Source organism: Cygnus atratus, chromosome 24 (assembly GCF_013377495.2).
Source record: "Cygnus atratus isolate AKBS03 ecotype Queensland, Australia chromosome 24, CAtr_DNAZoo_HiC_assembly, whole genome shotgun sequence".
Lineage (NCBI taxonomy): Eukaryota > Metazoa > Chordata > Aves > Anseriformes > Anatidae > Cygnus > Cygnus atratus.
The window spans coordinates 2,210,789-2,227,560 of NC_066385.1; the positions used below are offsets into that span (position 1 = coordinate 2,210,789).

The window sequence follows — 16,772 nt, forward strand, 5'->3', positions numbered from 1 at the left end:
TCTTTTAACAAAAAGCACAGTAATAGAACTTCAGTCAAAATATTAGCAAAGTATGTTCCAACACAGCACCTTGGAATGTTCCAGGACAGCGTGCCACAGGCTGTCTATATTGGATGTAAAAGCTATTTGTTTTTAGATTTTATCCTTTAAAACACTTCCAGGTATTAACACCAGGCATTTCAGCATGGAGAATGAACTCTATTTGCTGGATTTTTATGGTTTATATTATTTTCACATGTAAATACATTTTTATGTATGACATTAACAGTAGTTTATCACAGGTAATAGTTCTCTCAAAGCCAACTAAAATACTAAGACAATTAATAGAACACTTTGGTTTCACAGGAATAGATGTTCCATACTGCTTTAGCTGAAGCTTAGACTTTAAACACTTTACAGTAGGATTAAGACATTTAAATTCACTTCTAGGAAGGAGTCCTGTATTTTCCCTTTAGACTTAGTAAAGGAAGTACCATAGGAAGGCGCCAGAAAAATAAGTTAGAGATTACTTTTTTTAATTATTGACAGTTTTATTGTCATTGTCTTTTACACCATCTGCATATGAATAAGTAGTTTCAGAACCTTCAAAAAAGCTGGAAGTGGGACATTTTTTAAAAATGCCATAGAATTACTAGGGAGTAATAAAAATAAATTACAGCATTGCAAAAAATGCATTTCACTTTGCCATAGAAGCTTTACTATTCCATTCTATACACATTATTTTACATGTTTTACAATAGACATGAAAAATAAATTCACATGAACTAGGCAACACAATATACTAACCAAAGGCACTGCCAACAGTATTTTGCGTTTTAAGGAAGGGGCCCGATATGCCTGTCCTAGACACAGCTCAACTGACTGTTGAGACTTTGAGTTTCAGTACCTACCATTTCAAATGCCCCATATCTTTAAAAAACAAAAGAAACAGCCCTCCCCTTTGCAGGAGGTTTTCAGCAGCATTCACGGTAATTGCATAAGAAGCCATGCCTTCTACAAAATTTCAAAGACATGCTGGGTTCCAGGAATGGAAAGGGAGATAGTCACCAAAACTCTAATAGAAAACAACAGCAACAAGAAAGAAAAAAAAAAAAAAGGAAAAAGGCCTTTGCAACTTTTAGCCAGAAAGATAAGGGAGTTAAAAACAAGTATCTGGATCTTGCTTCTCAGAACCAACGGCAGTTTCTGCAGTGTTCTTGCTCTTGACTGAACAGAAGTATTTATACAGTGCTTTTAAGACTCAACGCACTAGATAAATGTTATTTAAATACTTCACAAGTACATAGCAAAGTAGTAAGTAGTCTTATAAATGGGCAGACAGCCCTAGAGCTGGAAAAGTGCTGCTCTATTTGGGCTGCTGCCATATTGTTAAAGGTCATCTGGGTAGAGAATACAGTACAGCTGGGAGGCCCTTCCTGCACTGCACGCCAGAGGCTGGAGCCCTGTTTGCAAACCCTTTTACACTACTGACTAAGATATAAGCTGGAACTAAGCTTGCACAAAGTGGCATTTATACAAACTGAGAGGCTTTACGTGATGCAGTTATGCTCTCTTACCATTTATAAACAAACATACTCAAGTATAAACCTGGAAAAAAAAAGCCAAACAGTCACCTTGCAGAAAGAAACACAACCGTTCCTCTTCTCCCTATGGACAAAAGCAGCCTCATCACAACAGTACTTCAGGTAACTGGGGGGAGCACTGACAAGGCGTCTTGACAAAAGCCCCTTCCAAATCTTCCTTAGCCCAAATGTAAAGTTTTCACACTTAAGGAAAAAAAAGGCACTGAGGTAAATTTTAGACTCTTCCAAGTTTTCTCCATCACAACTGTTACCTAATAACCTGTTCCCTCCCTTCCCACTTCATGCAGGTGGGATTGCAACAGGGAGCTCAAAGGGACACTTGGTTCATCAAGTCAGTATGAAACATTTCACATGCTCCAGCTCCTTTTAATGGTCTCTTCTCTTTTTACACTTTGTTGCTGTGTCCTGTGTAAACAGAGGGAAGACTGAACCTGGCTGTGTGCAATGTGCTCAGTGCAAAGCACTGAAAGTAAACATGGGGAAAATCATCTCTCGGATTGGCATCCCTGTACCTTGTACTTCAGTGATCAGGATCTCTGGTTAGAGTTACAGCAGTAGCTGACACTCCAGCTCCAGCTAAAGGATTTTATGAAGGACCAAGAAGTGCACAAGCATTGGAGACACTGGGAGCACTGAGCAAGGGGGAGAGACTTCCTCCTAGCTCCAAGTACAGAGCAAAACCTGGTAACCTTCCTGTACATGCAGAAAGAGCACCGATTGTGAGCGGGGAGGGAGGGAAGATGAGCACACAGTGGCCCAGGGAGGGAGAGCATGGCATGTTACAGACTGGAGAGGTGGGAGCAGCACAAAGAGGGTTTAGCAAGAGGAAGCACGGTACAAGAGGGTGGTGGGAGGAAAGCAGCTGAGGTTAATAGTTCCCTTACTCTTCCTGGTGCTAAGGATTTCTTGCACAGGCAGCCTGTGCTTGTGGTACCACCTCCACACACTGGCCTCGGTTGGAGCTCCTCTCCCTTGGTGTCAGACCTGTTCATAGCTCAGAAGGGGTTTGATTTGTGAAAGTTCCTGAGCTTCCCTGGACTAGTCTGTTGGATATGTATTGCTAAATGTTCTATACAGAACTGTCATCCCATGCCCCCATCTTCACGCTTTTCAAACACTTTTTTAAAACATAGGTCCCGATTCCTACAGAGTAGGAAACCAGTAAAATACAGGCTAACTTAACTAAGCATCAGGGATATTTTCTTTAATTCAAGTCTGTTTGCAAAATGAAGTTAATTAGAATCGAAATGGATGACTTTTCCTGAAATTAATATCACTAAGTTTCAGTAATACTTACTGAAAGACTGTTGGGGTGTTGCAGCTGCCATGGTGTCACAACTTCACATTTCACTGGCTGGCTGAGCCCTGAACAAGTCTGTCTGGAAGGGGTTAGAGCTGCAACACCCACGTGATTTGGTGCAACAACCTCCTCCACTTTATCTGCTGCTTCCTGCGCTCTACTTAAGAAATGAGAACTCAGCCACATGGGCACACACAATGCAGCTGCAGCACCTCAGAACAAGAACAAGCAAGTTGCTGGGAGGAGCATGAACAGCAAGTTTTACCCTGCTTAGAACAATTAGCCAGTAGATGTTCCTGTTGGGTTTAACATTCAGCATTTTCCACGAAGCTTCTTCATCTGATGGTACAACTGAAAAGCGAAGCAGCAGCTGTGCTTGGTTTGTTGATGGCCACAGTTCTGAAACAGGCTTCCCGTTCTTTGACTGGCTCTGGTCCTGTGATAAGAGGTTTCAGAAGAAGAAAATACAGTATGTTCATTTTATGAGTGCTGTGTGCCAGTCCTTAATGGAAGGATGAATGGGGAAAGTGACCACTAGAAGGTGTCCTGAGAAGTGTCTTTTCATTTTAAAAATAACATCTAGCTTAGTCTGATTCCCAGTGCCCCCTGAGAAGTTAGCCAGGCTTGCCTCCGGCTTCTTTCAAGGTCTGTTGCAGTCTTTGTTTAAACTTCTCATACTTCCTTTGCACTTGCTGGATTTTGTCCTTTTCTTCTTTGTCCAGTATCATTAAGAAGTTCTGTAGCTCTGGGATAGAGAACGCATCCCACTGCAGAATAAGCAAAACCAGAGAGAAAGTGAGCACACGTGATTTATCTTCTTACTTTTGTAGCTTTTCCTGCAACAAAGTTCTCAGCTGATAACTGAGATCCCGTAATAAACACTGCTTTGTGGCTCCTCAGCAGCCAGCATTGCTGCAGCGCCTTCACCAGCTGCAGACCAGCCCTGCAGGCAGGGGGGGTCCCACAGGATGCTGCGGCCACTGATGTCTGTGCTCATCATGGCAGGGAGCATTACTGCAGCCTAAAGCCAAATGTATTACCCGAGTGGCCCGGGCTTCTATTTAAATTAGTGGATTACTAATCACAGTATTTAGCTAATCTAATTATTGAGGGTTAACTCTGGGACAGCACTGTGTGGTTCTGTAAATAGAGCATGGTTTGGCCATCAGAAGTGGCCTCAGGATTTTCACAGCTCTAGGTTGTTTTTTAAGATCAAAATTTAGGAACAATAAATGACCCAAAGATATATATATATTTTAAAGCAAGTCCATTCAGCTGATAACTTAACTTTGGAGAGCAGCTGGTATCAAACTCAGCATTTTAGGTGGTAAAACCAACAGCATTAGAGGGAGAGAAGCAACCATGTGCCACCGCTTCAGCCTGCACTGACTGCTGTAAATGTCTGGGGTCTGTCCCACTGCCCACTGTTAAACGCTCACGTAAAAACCAAGGGAAAGAGTCACGGACGTACCTCAACTTCCCCTGTTTCGTTTTCCTTCAGCACAAAGCTGAGCACGTCCGTGTCAGGGCCAGCCAGCAGCCGGAGGTACAAGGGGTACTCGGTGAGAGGGAGCTTCTGGAAGAGAACTGCAACAGGAGCAGACATCCACCATGAGCCTTTGGGTGCCAGGGCAGGGGAGAGCTCAGCAGGTTAATTTGGACTAGAGAAGTGGTTCATGCTGCTCAGGACCACAGCAGAAGCAGCTGAGCATCCATCAGAGATCTATGACAATCTGTTAGGTCTTACACGACTTCAGCCCATTTCTGACAATTAGTAATTCCCCGTTAACTTTAGCAGCATCACCTCTCAAGGAGGTCAGGCCATTTATTCATCTGAAACGCAGATGCTGCCTGCCTGCCACACCACTGAGCCCTGGAAGGATGCTTTGATCAGGTTTCTGTATCACAACATAGCAAGCAAAACTGATCAGCCCTCGGAAAGCTGGCAGTTCCGAGGGTGCGAACTCACCTTGCCCATCCTTCCGCATCTCCTTGAAAAGTGCAAACTTCTGGGGATTATCCACCACCATGAATTTCTTCAGGAGCCCCTGGATCACCTCGCTCACCGTGGTGGTGCTGCTGATGTGGAGCTGCTTGATGGCATCCAGCGGCAGGTAGAAGGACGTCCTCTTGTCCGTCATGTCCGCCAGATTCACCTCCTTGAGGGCATCGTAAATGGACTGCGGCCGGATCCCTGCCGGCACCGTCACGGGGCGGCGTAGCTTCAAGTGCACTTTGATGAAGCCGGTGTACGTCCCGTCATCATTCTGAAGCAAAGGACACGGCCATGAGGTACCTGACTGACCGACGGCCGTGAGGTACCTGACGGGCAGCCATGAGGTACCACAGTGCCTTGCAGGCCAGGCCAAGCTCACCTCCTCCTTCCCCACCACCACACTGAGGTGCTTTCTGCTCTGCTGAGCTTCAGCCCGCAGGGCGACTGCTGGGCTTTCTGCTGCTCAGCACTCCGATGGGTTTGAGGGTTTTTTAGCAATCGTAAAAAGTAACTAGTAATTTAGGGTTAGTCACCACCAACTTCCTCCTGTTCCTTCCACTCCACAGTGACTCATCTCCTCCCATGTTTGAGCTATCTTCTCGTATTTAAAATCAACAGTGCTACAAGTTAGTAATGGAAACCTTTATATGTCACTTGCAGTTGCACTTCAAGGAGGATTTGAAACCTCTGGGAAGGGCTCTACCTCCTCACGTTTGATGGGATCTCACAAGTTCCCTCCCTGCCTGTCTATCTGCTGTCACTTTGCGGTGCTGGGCAGTACAAAACCGAGTGATCCATGCCAGGAGCCGGGAGCCTGTGCTCCCACCAAAGGGGCTGCCGGCATGCATCGAGTCCCAGAACTGCACTTGTACCAAGCTTCAAGAAAAGTACCTCAAGAGTAAGCATTTGGGTCCCAAATTACTCCTGTAAATTACGAGGGGTACAAAATCACCAGGCGAGACATTCCAGCAGAGCTTACTGTGCAGCTTTCACAAAGAAAACTGTTCTAAGATTTACTATTTTAAATAAACTTTTATTTTCAGATGTTAGCAAGCATCAGGAAGTTATGTAGCTGCTGTTCTTAGAAATTCTAGAATTTATTTTGTGCTTTATGAAGCTTTCCCCCCCAACACTGTAAGATCATCTGAAGCTTGTGCCTTGGTGGTACTCCAGTCTGTAAACCAGACCGCCTCCTTTCCTCCTCGCTACATCTCATCCAGGCTTTACTTACAGGTGGTGATAAACAAGCTCGCAATCAAAGCTTCAAAATACAATGCAACTACTCTGGTTCTTAGATCTCTGCTTAAAGAAGCATGGCGGTGGCAAATTAGAAAATCTGTTTCTAGGAAGGCTGCGTGCTTCTAAATTCACTTTGCGACAGCTGCTGAACTGCAGCCCTGCAGCCGGAGTTTTACCATGACTCATCCCCGCCCTCCTCTATTCGCAGCAAGTCAACGGCAGCACATGTTGGCCAGAGATTACTGGGTGAATTTCCCCAGCTGAGACAGGACGGGACAGTCAAAAAAAAAAAAAAAAGCAACCCAAGCAGCACAAAGCAGGAGAAAACACAGGTCAGGTGAGGAAGACACGAACAGCTCTACAGCCACGAGCCCTCTGGCCTCGGAGACTGCCAGAGCCCTGAGAAATCAGCACCGGTCTTTCTGCATGCAGCCCAAACAGAGAGCAATACGTACCAGCTTCATCAACAAGCAGTTTGTAACTTTTGCATTGTATTTTTCAATTTTCTTCTTGATCTCCTCGACGGTTGGAGGCTCAGGTTTTTCTTCTACTGTTTTCGTTACATTCTGAAAGGAGAGGAGACGGGCTTTAGCTGGTTGGTATATGGGATAACGCCGCATCTGTTCGGCTCCTCTCTTGCTTGGGAAATGCATGAACAAAGATGCCACACAGTTCCTGAGCTCATGCGAGCAGCGATGGCACAGGTGGAGATGGTCCCTATGGCCAAGAGGGTGAATGTGATACAGGGATGCAAGCATCCCTGCCCCAAACCACTCCTCTACAGGAGCACCCACCAGCTGTGTCTGTCTATCTAACAGTAGCCATTTCTATAGACCTGCAGAGGCTTTGCTGGTGGAGAGCCTCACTACTAATTTCTCTTATAGTGCCAAAGCATGAAAGACTGGTCTTGTAAGGGATTAGAATCAGGGTCAGGCAGTGATTGTAGCAGAAGCACAGAGCTCCTGGTGAGCCCAGACCAGCACACAGCTCCTGCAGAGCTGCAGCAGCACAGAACATCACATCCCTGCTCTCTGAAGAGCCCAGCCCTGATCAGGAGTTACAGACTGGTAAAAGCTGGATCTGACTGATAGACACTGTCCCAGGCAGCTCTGTGCTCCCCCACACTGAGCTGCAGAAAGATGAATAAATGTTTTCGAAGTAATAACCATGGTTCCCCATCTCCTGGGGGGAAGCCTTACTGCTGCTGCTATACAGAGGGGGAAATGGAGGCACGGGGCAGTAACGACATCCCAGTACAAAGCAGGGCGCAGCAGGGTGAAGAATTCAGCTCCTAAAAGCAGCTTTCAAAAAAAGCCACCCGCACCTGCCGAGCATTTCTTTGCTTCTTGCGATGCAGCTGAAAATCACATCCTATTTATAGCATTCCCCCGCGCTGCCGACCCGAGCCGGGCAGCCCCGTAGCAGCCTGCAGTGTTTCAGGAATAAGCTTTCAGCAGGCTCACCCAGGCAGAACGTGAAGTTAAATCTTTGCTGGATTACTCCTCCAAGCGATGTGCTGCTATTGTCCAAAGCTTTGGAAATTACAGCTCAAAGCAAAAATAAATAAATAAATAAAATTCACATCAGCAGCAAGCCAGCAGCATGACTAATAAATTGCCCACCCCGAACCCAATCACCACAGCCCAGCCCGTGTCAGAAGCTGTTCAGCGTCTGCCCGCGTGTGGGCTCGCCTGCAGGATGACGGCTGCTGCTCACCAAGGGTTTGGGGAGTTTCCTTTAGGAAGCAAAGTGACAGATTTGGTGCGTTGGTGGGGATAGCCTGCAGGTTGTGCGTGAAATGTCACCAAGAGTAACAGAATAACACAGCCCTGCCATGGAGAGGCAGCTCTCAGTCCCCGAGATGCAGCCCAGCGTTTGGAGCATTTAAGCAGAAGGATCGCGGATGGGTTTGGAGAAGCTGCCACGAGAGAGCCTGGTTCTGACAGCCCCGTGGGTGCCCAGGGCCCCCCAGGCTCTGCCGCAGAGCTGGGAGGCTCCTGAGGTGCTGGGAGCACGGCTGCAGGTGGCTTCCCGCAGCGACAGCGTTTGTAGCAGCCTCGAGCAAGAGCCCGAGCATTGCTCCCACCTTCCATATGCCGAAGCACCGCAGCACCAGCTGTAAAGGCCCACGAGCCCCCTGAAAATGAAATGTCAGGACAGAATCCCACACATGGAGCTGGGTGAGACAGTGCCTGTGTGTGCCTGGCTCTGCTGAGGGAGCACAAGAGCTGATGACTGTCCCGAAATCCCACCAGGAGGCCGGCAAGGAGGCGGCCGCACATCCAGGCAGGGCCTTTGCCTGCTCCCACCCCAAGCTGCGGGGTCTTCTGAGGCTCCAGGGCCATATCCAGCTGCTGGTGCTGTGCCTGCACCACAAACCAGGGGCAAGAAGGGGACAGAAACCCAGGGCACGAGGCTGAAGTGACGGAGCTGCGGTAACATCCCCGGCACACGGGGTTTCTGCGGTCACCTACCTGCATCCCACACCCCCAGGTACTGTGACTACAAGCCCAAAGCAGACCCTTTGGATAAAAGTTCACCTTCAAAATAAACCCAGAGCAGCCTGCTGCAGAGCTCAGGGCTCCCGCGACACAAAGATGGAAGCCAGGACTCGCGTGACCCTGGAGTGAACTCAGATCCACAAGTGGGCTAAGAAAAATCTATTAGAGAAAATGAAACTCATGGAGCTAAACGAAGCCAGGAGTTCCCCAGCCGCACAGGGAAGCCCAGAGGCGCCCGCGGGTCTCCCTGGGAGAAATAACCTGCTGCAAGGGCAGGACTGAGCCCACCGCAGAGCGGTAACAGAGCTCCTGCCTCAGGATCCGCACCAGGTTGGGTGTCCCCACTGCTCGAGGTCCCTGCAAGCACAGCCCTTAGCATCCCAGGTCCGCACCGGCTGCAAACAAGCCCGCATGTGTCCTGGAACACACTCAGGGGCCGTATTTCACACCGCAAAGCTCTGCTGCCTCTCCATAAAACACCGCCTTCCCCAGAGACAGGCTATGAATACATCTCAGCCCATGCAGCCTGGAACCGCGAGCAGCAATCCCATATTTTGTGTGGGCTTCCTCAGAAGTTAACGTTAACGGAGAGCAGAAAGCGTGAAGGGACGTGCTAGCGAGGCTGGAAAGGCTCAAAACAAGGACTGTAACCTCCAAGGGGAAAAAAAAGAGGGGTGAAAAAAGCAATTTGGGAGCAGAGCCCTGTTCCTCCCTGGCAGCCCCACTTCCCGGGATTTGGGGCTTTTCCTCCCAGACGCGGACACGGAGGGAGGCAGCGACCACAGGACTGCAGCCTGCCACACAAGCACACTGCACGTAAGCCAGCATCGCCCCGGGCTAGCCGTGGTATTTCTTTCAGGAGGAGAATTGAGCCCAGGACAAATGAAATTTCTGGTTGCAGTCTGGCAAGATGGCTCCAGCCTCGGGACTTGGAGAGCCCCGAAGTCATTCAAGCAATTCTCCAAGGCAGATTTCACAATTTCTGCTTGAGGTTGGCAAACAAGAAACCTCAAAACACAGATCTCACAGGTCTGTGGCAGTAACCCAGTGCAAGAACACTAACGTTGTCGTACGCTCTCCTTCTTGTTCACTGCCTAGAAGAGACAAAAGCAGAGCTTTGCTGCAGTAGTTAAGAATCGCACATCGATACCCATTCATCATAAAGGCAATTTCAACTCTCCAATTTATCAAAAGACTCAGGCTTCACTGTAATCTATTGACTATAAATAAATAGTTGCACACAGGTGTTTTGCTGACGTGGGAGTCTATTAAAAAAGAGTAAAGGGTAGAGACTATCCGAAGTGGCATTATGGAAAAAAATAAAATAACAAAAAAGCTTCCTTTCCAATTAACAGGAGATGTGCACTCGGAAGCCCTGAGCACGCAGCGAGCCAGCCCCGTGCCAGGAGAGCCCAGGACAGGATCCTTCCGTCTGCAAGCAGCCTTGAAGCTGCTCCGGCACAGCTGCGGCCACGCTGCATGCAGAGCACGTGCGTGCTGCACTTCACCCATGGCACGAACATAACCCGGTGCAGACCAGCATCCCTCCAGACATGCACAGCAAAAGCAAACGGATCAGTGGAGTCTGCCTCTGTCACTGCAATCTGCTCCTCTCCATTAGGGCCAGTCCCTCCCCTGACGTGATGTTTCCAGTGGAGGAAATTAAGACGTGCCGGCAATTATGAGCTCTCAAGCAAGGCGCACGTGGATGCCAGCGGTTCCATGGAGGGCACAGCCAGGACCACGGCTGCTCCCTTGGGCTCACAGCAAGCTCAAGGTGGGCACCAACTGCTTTGTGCTCCAGGGAAAGGCATCTTTGTGCCCTGCACCCATCGAGAAGCTGATGAGGAGCCAACCTCCTGCAGCGCTTCAGAGAGAGGCATGAGAACACCCAAGCCCCAGTTAATTTCTCTTCTATTTGCTTGTGTTTGAGACAAACCACATCACTCGCAGAACAGGGAGCAGGAAGCCTGGCTCAGGACCACGGTGATGGTGGCTCCGTTCGAGCATCACGTCACATCCACCCTGCAGGTCTCACCAACAACCCCAAAGCCAGACCTGCAGCACGTCCTCCGGCTTCCCTCCCATACAAAACCAGAGTCCAAGAAAGCACACTCAGACAGTAACACTGCCCGTAAGTCACACACCACATCTACGGGTTTTGACCAATGCAGGCGTACGTCAAAGTGTTCCCAGACCTCGGGGCCAGCCACACGCGAGAGCGCTGAGAGCAGCACCCTCTGCTCTGGGGGCTGCAGCCAAGACCAGACCTACCCAGCCTCCCTGCCCAGCCCGACCTGCCCTGGACAGGCTGGCCCCAAAGGGAGGATCACCTCCAGGAAAGCAGATTCCAGTCCTCAGCTGTCACAACTCCAAGGCTTTACAGGATTAGTGTGCCACGGGGTGGTCTTTCTCCTTCCACGCACAATTGTAATTGAAAAAGAAAGAGGTTCTAATGGCTACGTTGCATTCTCTTAGGGTCACTCACGTTTTAAGTCATCGCACAGCTGGTACAGAATTAAATTTGCTCTTGGTAAGCTCCCAGTGCCGGGGGTTTAACCATTCCCACTGCAGCACGGCTCCAGTTGCGCAGAGCCACCGGCCCCGTGCAGCGCTGCCCTGCTGGGCCACAGCTCAGAGATGTCCCTGAGGAATGGCACGGGACTCCTGAGCCCCTCGTCCCCTTACACCTCAGCTGTAGAAACCAACCCAGAAGCTACCACATCCACTGTATTAGCATTTAAGCGGGCTTGAAAAGCAGCTAGGCCGATTCTTTTGCAACTGCTGTGATTTTAGAAGGAAGGCTGCAGCGCGTTATGAAAGTCAGCTGGAGGAACGCTGCAACAAAACAGCACGGTGCTGGAAAAAAAGAAGTCTTCGTGCTTCACCCCACTGACAGCACAGGAGCGACCCTACAACAGCCCTGCCAGCTCGCCCTGCTCCTGCACACCCGAGGCAAAGGCTGCAGCAGTCCCCGGGGAGGGCGGTCATGGCTGTGAGCTGCCTGGGCTCCAGCCCAGCAAGGTGGGAGCGAGGCTTTGCCCTGGGCCCCTTGGGCTCCCCTGGGGGACACGGTGACCGTGCGGTGGGACAGACACGGCCTGGAAGGAGTGCTGCTCCTTCCACCGAGCACTGAGACCTGCTAGTTCATGAATCTACCCAGACCTCTGGTTTTGCAGTTTCTGGTGCAGAATATGCAATTCTGGCTGGAGGGAGAAAAACAGAAGCTAGTAACCATCAACCGTTGCCACATTTCCTGTTGTACCGGGACAGGATGAAACAAGCTGAGAACAAAACAACCGCTCCGTAACAACCCCGGTGGGTGCTGCTGAGCCTGCAGGGTCCAGGACAGAGCCACGCTGGCCACCCGGGGATGAAGTGCCACAAAATGCCTCGCACCCAGCTGTGGTGCACCAAGATGCAGGCACCCAGGGGATGCACAGGACCAAGCCCAGGGCACCCGCAGCAGCGCAGAGATGAGCCCACATCCTCCTCCTGCCATCACAGCCTGCTGCAAACACACTCCCCCTCTATAACTAGCATTATTCCTCAATTGTAAGAAATAATAGCTAATATAAGACAGGGCTGGAGCCTCAGCTGGGGCTGACGCCCAGCAGGAGATGGGCTGCCCAGGCCAGGCGCCCTGGGAAGAGCGAGTCAGCCACACCAGGCTCCCCTCCACAATCCTGCGCTTGTCTAATGAGCTGTGAGCTCGTGACAGACTGCTGCCAGGAGGTAAAAACCCTCGGGCCATTGTGAGTGTGGTGACGTGCTCTCAGAAGAGGGATTCTAAGCCAAGAAAGGCGACTATGAAGCTTTGGTGACCTTGAGTTACTGGTATGCAAGGATGCCGGGAGAGAGATGCTCCACTTCCAGCTGAAAAGCATCACTCCTGCTGCCACCCCTCGCTGCCACAAAGCAGCCTCATGGGCACTGTCCCTGCCCTCTTGCTTCCCATTAATTTCTCCACACCAGCTAATCAGTTAATGAATTGAAGAGCAGAAGTGTGGAGATGGATTTGGCCCGCGTTCTTGGCAACATCCACCCTAACTAGAGGCAGGAGAGGCCAAGTCTTCCCTCTGTGTGCTCGGGCACGGCTCCATCCCCATTTAAATCAGTGCTGCAACAATTTGTGCTCCCCAAAACACAGCCCGAGCTCTCAGCAGGGAGCTGCAATACTCCTGCCCCTCCACACCCTGGTCACTGCAACCCCCCAGTGCCTCCCCCCGCACCCTGCAGCGGACAGAGACCGCAGGTTTCACTGCCTGTGCCAAGTTCACAGGAAACAGCAGCGTTGTTTGGGGTTCAAAGGAAGAGGCAGAAGATGCAGGAGCAGCACATCTCTAGAGAAGAGGAAAAGGCTCACTGCTCTGTTTCAGAGGTTAGAAGCAAGCGACGGGCTCGGTGTGTTGATTGTCACTGAGATTTCGTTAAGAAACCGCTGTTCTGCCACCTCTCTGCTTGCCAGCGAGCGCCTGATGGGGAACCTGGCTCAGCGGTGCTGGGGCACCCCTGGCATCCCCAGAGACCAGCCTGAGGAGACCCCAGCCCACATCAGGGCAGATCCAAGGGACCCGCTGGGTCTCAGCAGACCTCCGGGAACCGACCGCAGCCTTGCGGGGGCCAGACCAGCCCTTCCTCCCCGGACAGGAGGGAATCCACAGCCAGAGCACGCTCAGATCTGAACACTTTTAGTTAAACGGGATGCTCCTGCCACCATCAGCTAATGTCCGCCTGGTGCAATCATCCCACACAGGAGGGACAAGAGGGGTGGGCTGCCCAGAGCCACCAGGGATGGGAAGAAGCACTGCTCATCCCACGGCCCCGCTCCACCACCAGCACGAGGGCTGCTGGCAGCAGTGCACAGGCAGCCAGAGCTGCTGCTTCCATTATGTGGATGAGCTTCACCTCTCCTCCCCGCATCAGTCTCTCTTCAGAAGGCTTTACTGCAGATTATATTTTTTTCCTCCAAAATTTGAGTAGTCCTAGAGCAGCAGTGATTTGGCATCCTTGCCATCTTGTGTTTTCTCATCTTGGGCAAACTTGCCCCTTTCCCTCTGTAAGCTGTTGATGCAGGATCTGAGCAGGGCTTTTGCAGAGTGTGGAGCAATTGTGCTTCAGGCAGCAGCCACTGAAACCACTCAGCCGAGGAGGCAGGAAAATGCCAAGCAATAGATCTCCAGGGATGAAGTCACACTTGGAGATCCAAAATGGTTGTTTGCTAATGAAGAGTGATTGCACTGGTGGTTCTGAAAATTAAAAGGAATTACAAAATTCCTAGAAAGAGGCTTTGCAGACTAATCCAGTTATTTGAACCAAGAAAATAATTTCTCTAATCATAGTGGTCAAATTCCATTTTTTCCCCTGTTTAATGGCAGGAGGCCTGTCTGCCCCCTCCTGCCCCACATATAACATTTCCTCTCCAGAGTCTTCTGAGTCTTTCCCATCCTGCACCCCTAAGTTACCCGTGTTTAGCTAATTCCTGCCCAGTGCAGGGCTCTGTGGGCACACTGCACATCCTGGGCTTGGGAACGACTCCCAGGCATCTAAGGACGGACGTCGCCATTCCCAAAGGCACCCAGCAGGGCAATCAAGTTTGGGTCCAGAGGACATCTGCTGCAGGTGGCCACAAGCAGGTACCGTCCTGGTGGCTGAAATGCGATGCTGCTCTTCCTGCACTGACTGCGGCCATGGAAACGGTCCACATTCGGTAAAATTGCTCAAGAAAAGCAAGATGCCAATTAAGAATGAGGGGACAGAGTGATACAAGACCCCTGGGAGATGTCCACCTGTGCTTGGGCCTGCATCCAGCGTGACCTCTCGGAGCCCGCTCCTGCGCCTCCGACCCCCAGCAAGCCACAAACCCCCAAAACCTTCCTCTACCAAGACCCGAGGACACTTTCCACCCCCAGCCGGGGAAATGCTTGGGACCCTCCTCCTCACCCAGCCCCATTGCGCAACATTTGCTTGAGCAGCAAATTGTGTGTGTTTTTCATGCACAGGAACCATTTCCTCCCCGTAACACCAAAGCCCCAGCAGGCTCCATCTTCTCCAGTGGCCCACACCAGCCACATCCAGCCAAGCGGCTCAGCAAAAAGGCACCACAGATCCCCAGCACCCCTCCGAGGGAGATGTCCTGAGCCCAGGCAGGGTCGTGCTGGAGGAGCTGCAGTGCCCAGGCTCGATAAGAGCAGCGTTAACCAGCGCTGGGTGCAGCCCATCTCATAACAACATCACAATCTTTTACATCTCCTACACAAATGAATCATCAAATGACATTTAAAACCCAGCAGTACGTGTCGGTTAATCATAGCGAGAGGGAGCTGGTGGCTGAGACGGAATATCCCACGTTAAACCCAAGGGAAGATTTCTTCAAAGTGAAAAATAAAATTCCCAGTTGATTGAAACCCAGCCCCAGGCCGACAGCCCTGCAGGGATAACGGCCCAGGTCGCAGCCCTGGCCCCGCGCCGCAGAAAGGCGAAACCCACAGCACCTGCTGAGGGCTGGAACTTTGCAGCCTCGGCCAGGCAAATATAGCAGAGCCCAGACAGGAGCATTTCAGCACTGATGATTTAGGGGGGTCTGTGTGTCCCTGAGCTCTCCCGGAGCCCTCTGGACACCCCCCCACCCGGTGCTGCTCCCCACCAGATCTCATCTCGCAGCCCTTCAGGGTGCTTTTCCTGAGCAAAACCCCCACTTCCGCAGCGGCTTCTCTCTCCTTCTCCTTTTATGCTCGGTTCTGGTCAGGGCAAAGTTTACGACGGGGATGTTTCTTTTTAAACAAACACTGAAACACGAAGCAGCTTTGTGCGTTTTCTGCGTTACTGGTATTACAAAAATCTTGTCCTGGGGCCACATGCTGCCCAGCCAAGCACCCTCTGCATCTCCAAGGCAGGGACACGCACTCGCACACCCAGGAAAGGACCAGATTCACCCCCGTGTTAACAAGTTTGCAGACAGATTTGGTCCTGGAACTTCCCCATCTCACTGCCCACCCGACAGGTACAATACGCGCAGACGGCGGGTATTTTGTGGGGCCAAATCGTGGGTTTCTGTCCAGGACACTGACCCATGGACAGCAGCTGCCAGCTTGCAGGGCTGCTGCCTGCCCCCCTAAAGTTAAAATCCCATTTGGTGTCGGCTCCTCCTCCGTGGACCCTCTGGGAAGGGGGTGAGCTGGTATGCAAGAGATGGCTGCGAAATCCTGCAGCAGAGCAAACCCCCCCAGCGAGGCAGCGAGCCCGCAGGAGGCAAGTAGAGCCCCCCCAGACCACGCTGCTCCTGACCCCACAGCAAGCGAATTCTGGCAGCACCTGCAGACCGACGTGCACGACCACCGACATCCACCTCCCGCCCCGCGCAGCTGCTTTCAAGCTGTTACCTTGGCAGGGACCTTGCACGGCGTGCTCCGGAAGAAAGAGGTTTTTGCTGTGAAAAAGCAATCCTCGAGGTCTTCATCCAAGCTGCAGTACCCGCTGCTCATGCTGCCGCCGATGGTCATCGAAGGCGAGCAGAGGCGAGAGGCCAAGCGACCACCGGCGGCCCCGCAGTGAGCCGCGCTCACATCCTGGGCTCGCCGGCGCTCATCTGCAACGGCTCCTTCTGCTCATCCTCCGGAGCCGCCGCAGCTATTTCGCTACCAGGCAGCCGCGCCGGGTAACCCTTCCCTCTCCTCCTCCTCCACCCGCCTCCCCGCGCAGCATGGAGGGCAGCGCTGCCGGCTCGCTCCCGCTCTTCGCCCCTGAGCTCGCTCAGCGCCCGCGGGCCGGCCTCTGGGGCACCCCCGCAGCATCGCCTCCCCCTTCCTGCTGCGCGGCCCTGCCGCTTCCTCTTGCGAGATTTCTCACCCTGCACGCAGGGACGAGGTGCTGGGCTCGGCCCCAGGTCCCCCCCAAAGCCTCCCGCGTGGCTGCTGCCCAAAACCACATCGCCGTTGCAGGCTGGCTTCTTGCTCCTTCTGTTAGCGCATCCCCGGGAGCCGCAATGCATCTGCTGGGAAACGAGCCCGGGCTGGACCGAGCCCGAAGGATGCTCGAGGAGCTGTGCGGCCCCAAAAAGTGGTGGGGAAGGGGGGCTGGCGAGGACATAGCCCCAAACCCTCCCCAGGGGTGCCGGGAGCCCCGGGCAGTGCAGGAGGCAGCGGGTGCCTCCC

The 16,772-nt window shown here is 51.7% G+C and overlaps 1 protein-coding gene across 3 annotated transcripts; it reads right to left on the reverse strand.

Annotated features, from left to right (window-relative positions):
* Positions 1-18: 18 nt before the first annotated feature.
* RASSF5 (Ras association domain family member 5) lies at positions 19-16,455 on the reverse strand. 3 transcript variants are annotated; one of them, XR_007709129.1, is made up of 6 exons: positions 16,002-16,434; positions 6,574-6,684; positions 4,853-5,150; positions 4,355-4,470; positions 2,881-3,650; positions 460-1,766 (listed from the first exon to the last, which is right to left on the reverse strand). XR_007709129.1 is itself a non-coding variant. In XM_035561627.2 (5 exons), the coding sequence occupies exons 1-5, from the start codon at positions 16,119-16,121 to the stop codon at positions 3,498-3,500; spliced, it is 798 nt and encodes a 265-aa protein (XP_035417520.1). In that variant the 5' UTR covers positions 16,122-16,455; the 3' UTR covers positions 19-3,497. The 3 variants fall into 3 exon arrangements, 2 of the variants coding, with proteins under 2 accessions (XP_035417520.1, XP_035417521.1); XM_035561627.2 differs by having other exon boundaries at positions 19-3,650; positions 16,002-16,455; XM_035561628.2 differs by lacking the exon at positions 6,574-6,684 and having other exon boundaries at positions 460-3,650; positions 16,002-16,419.
* Positions 16,456-16,772: the final 317 nt, after the last annotated feature.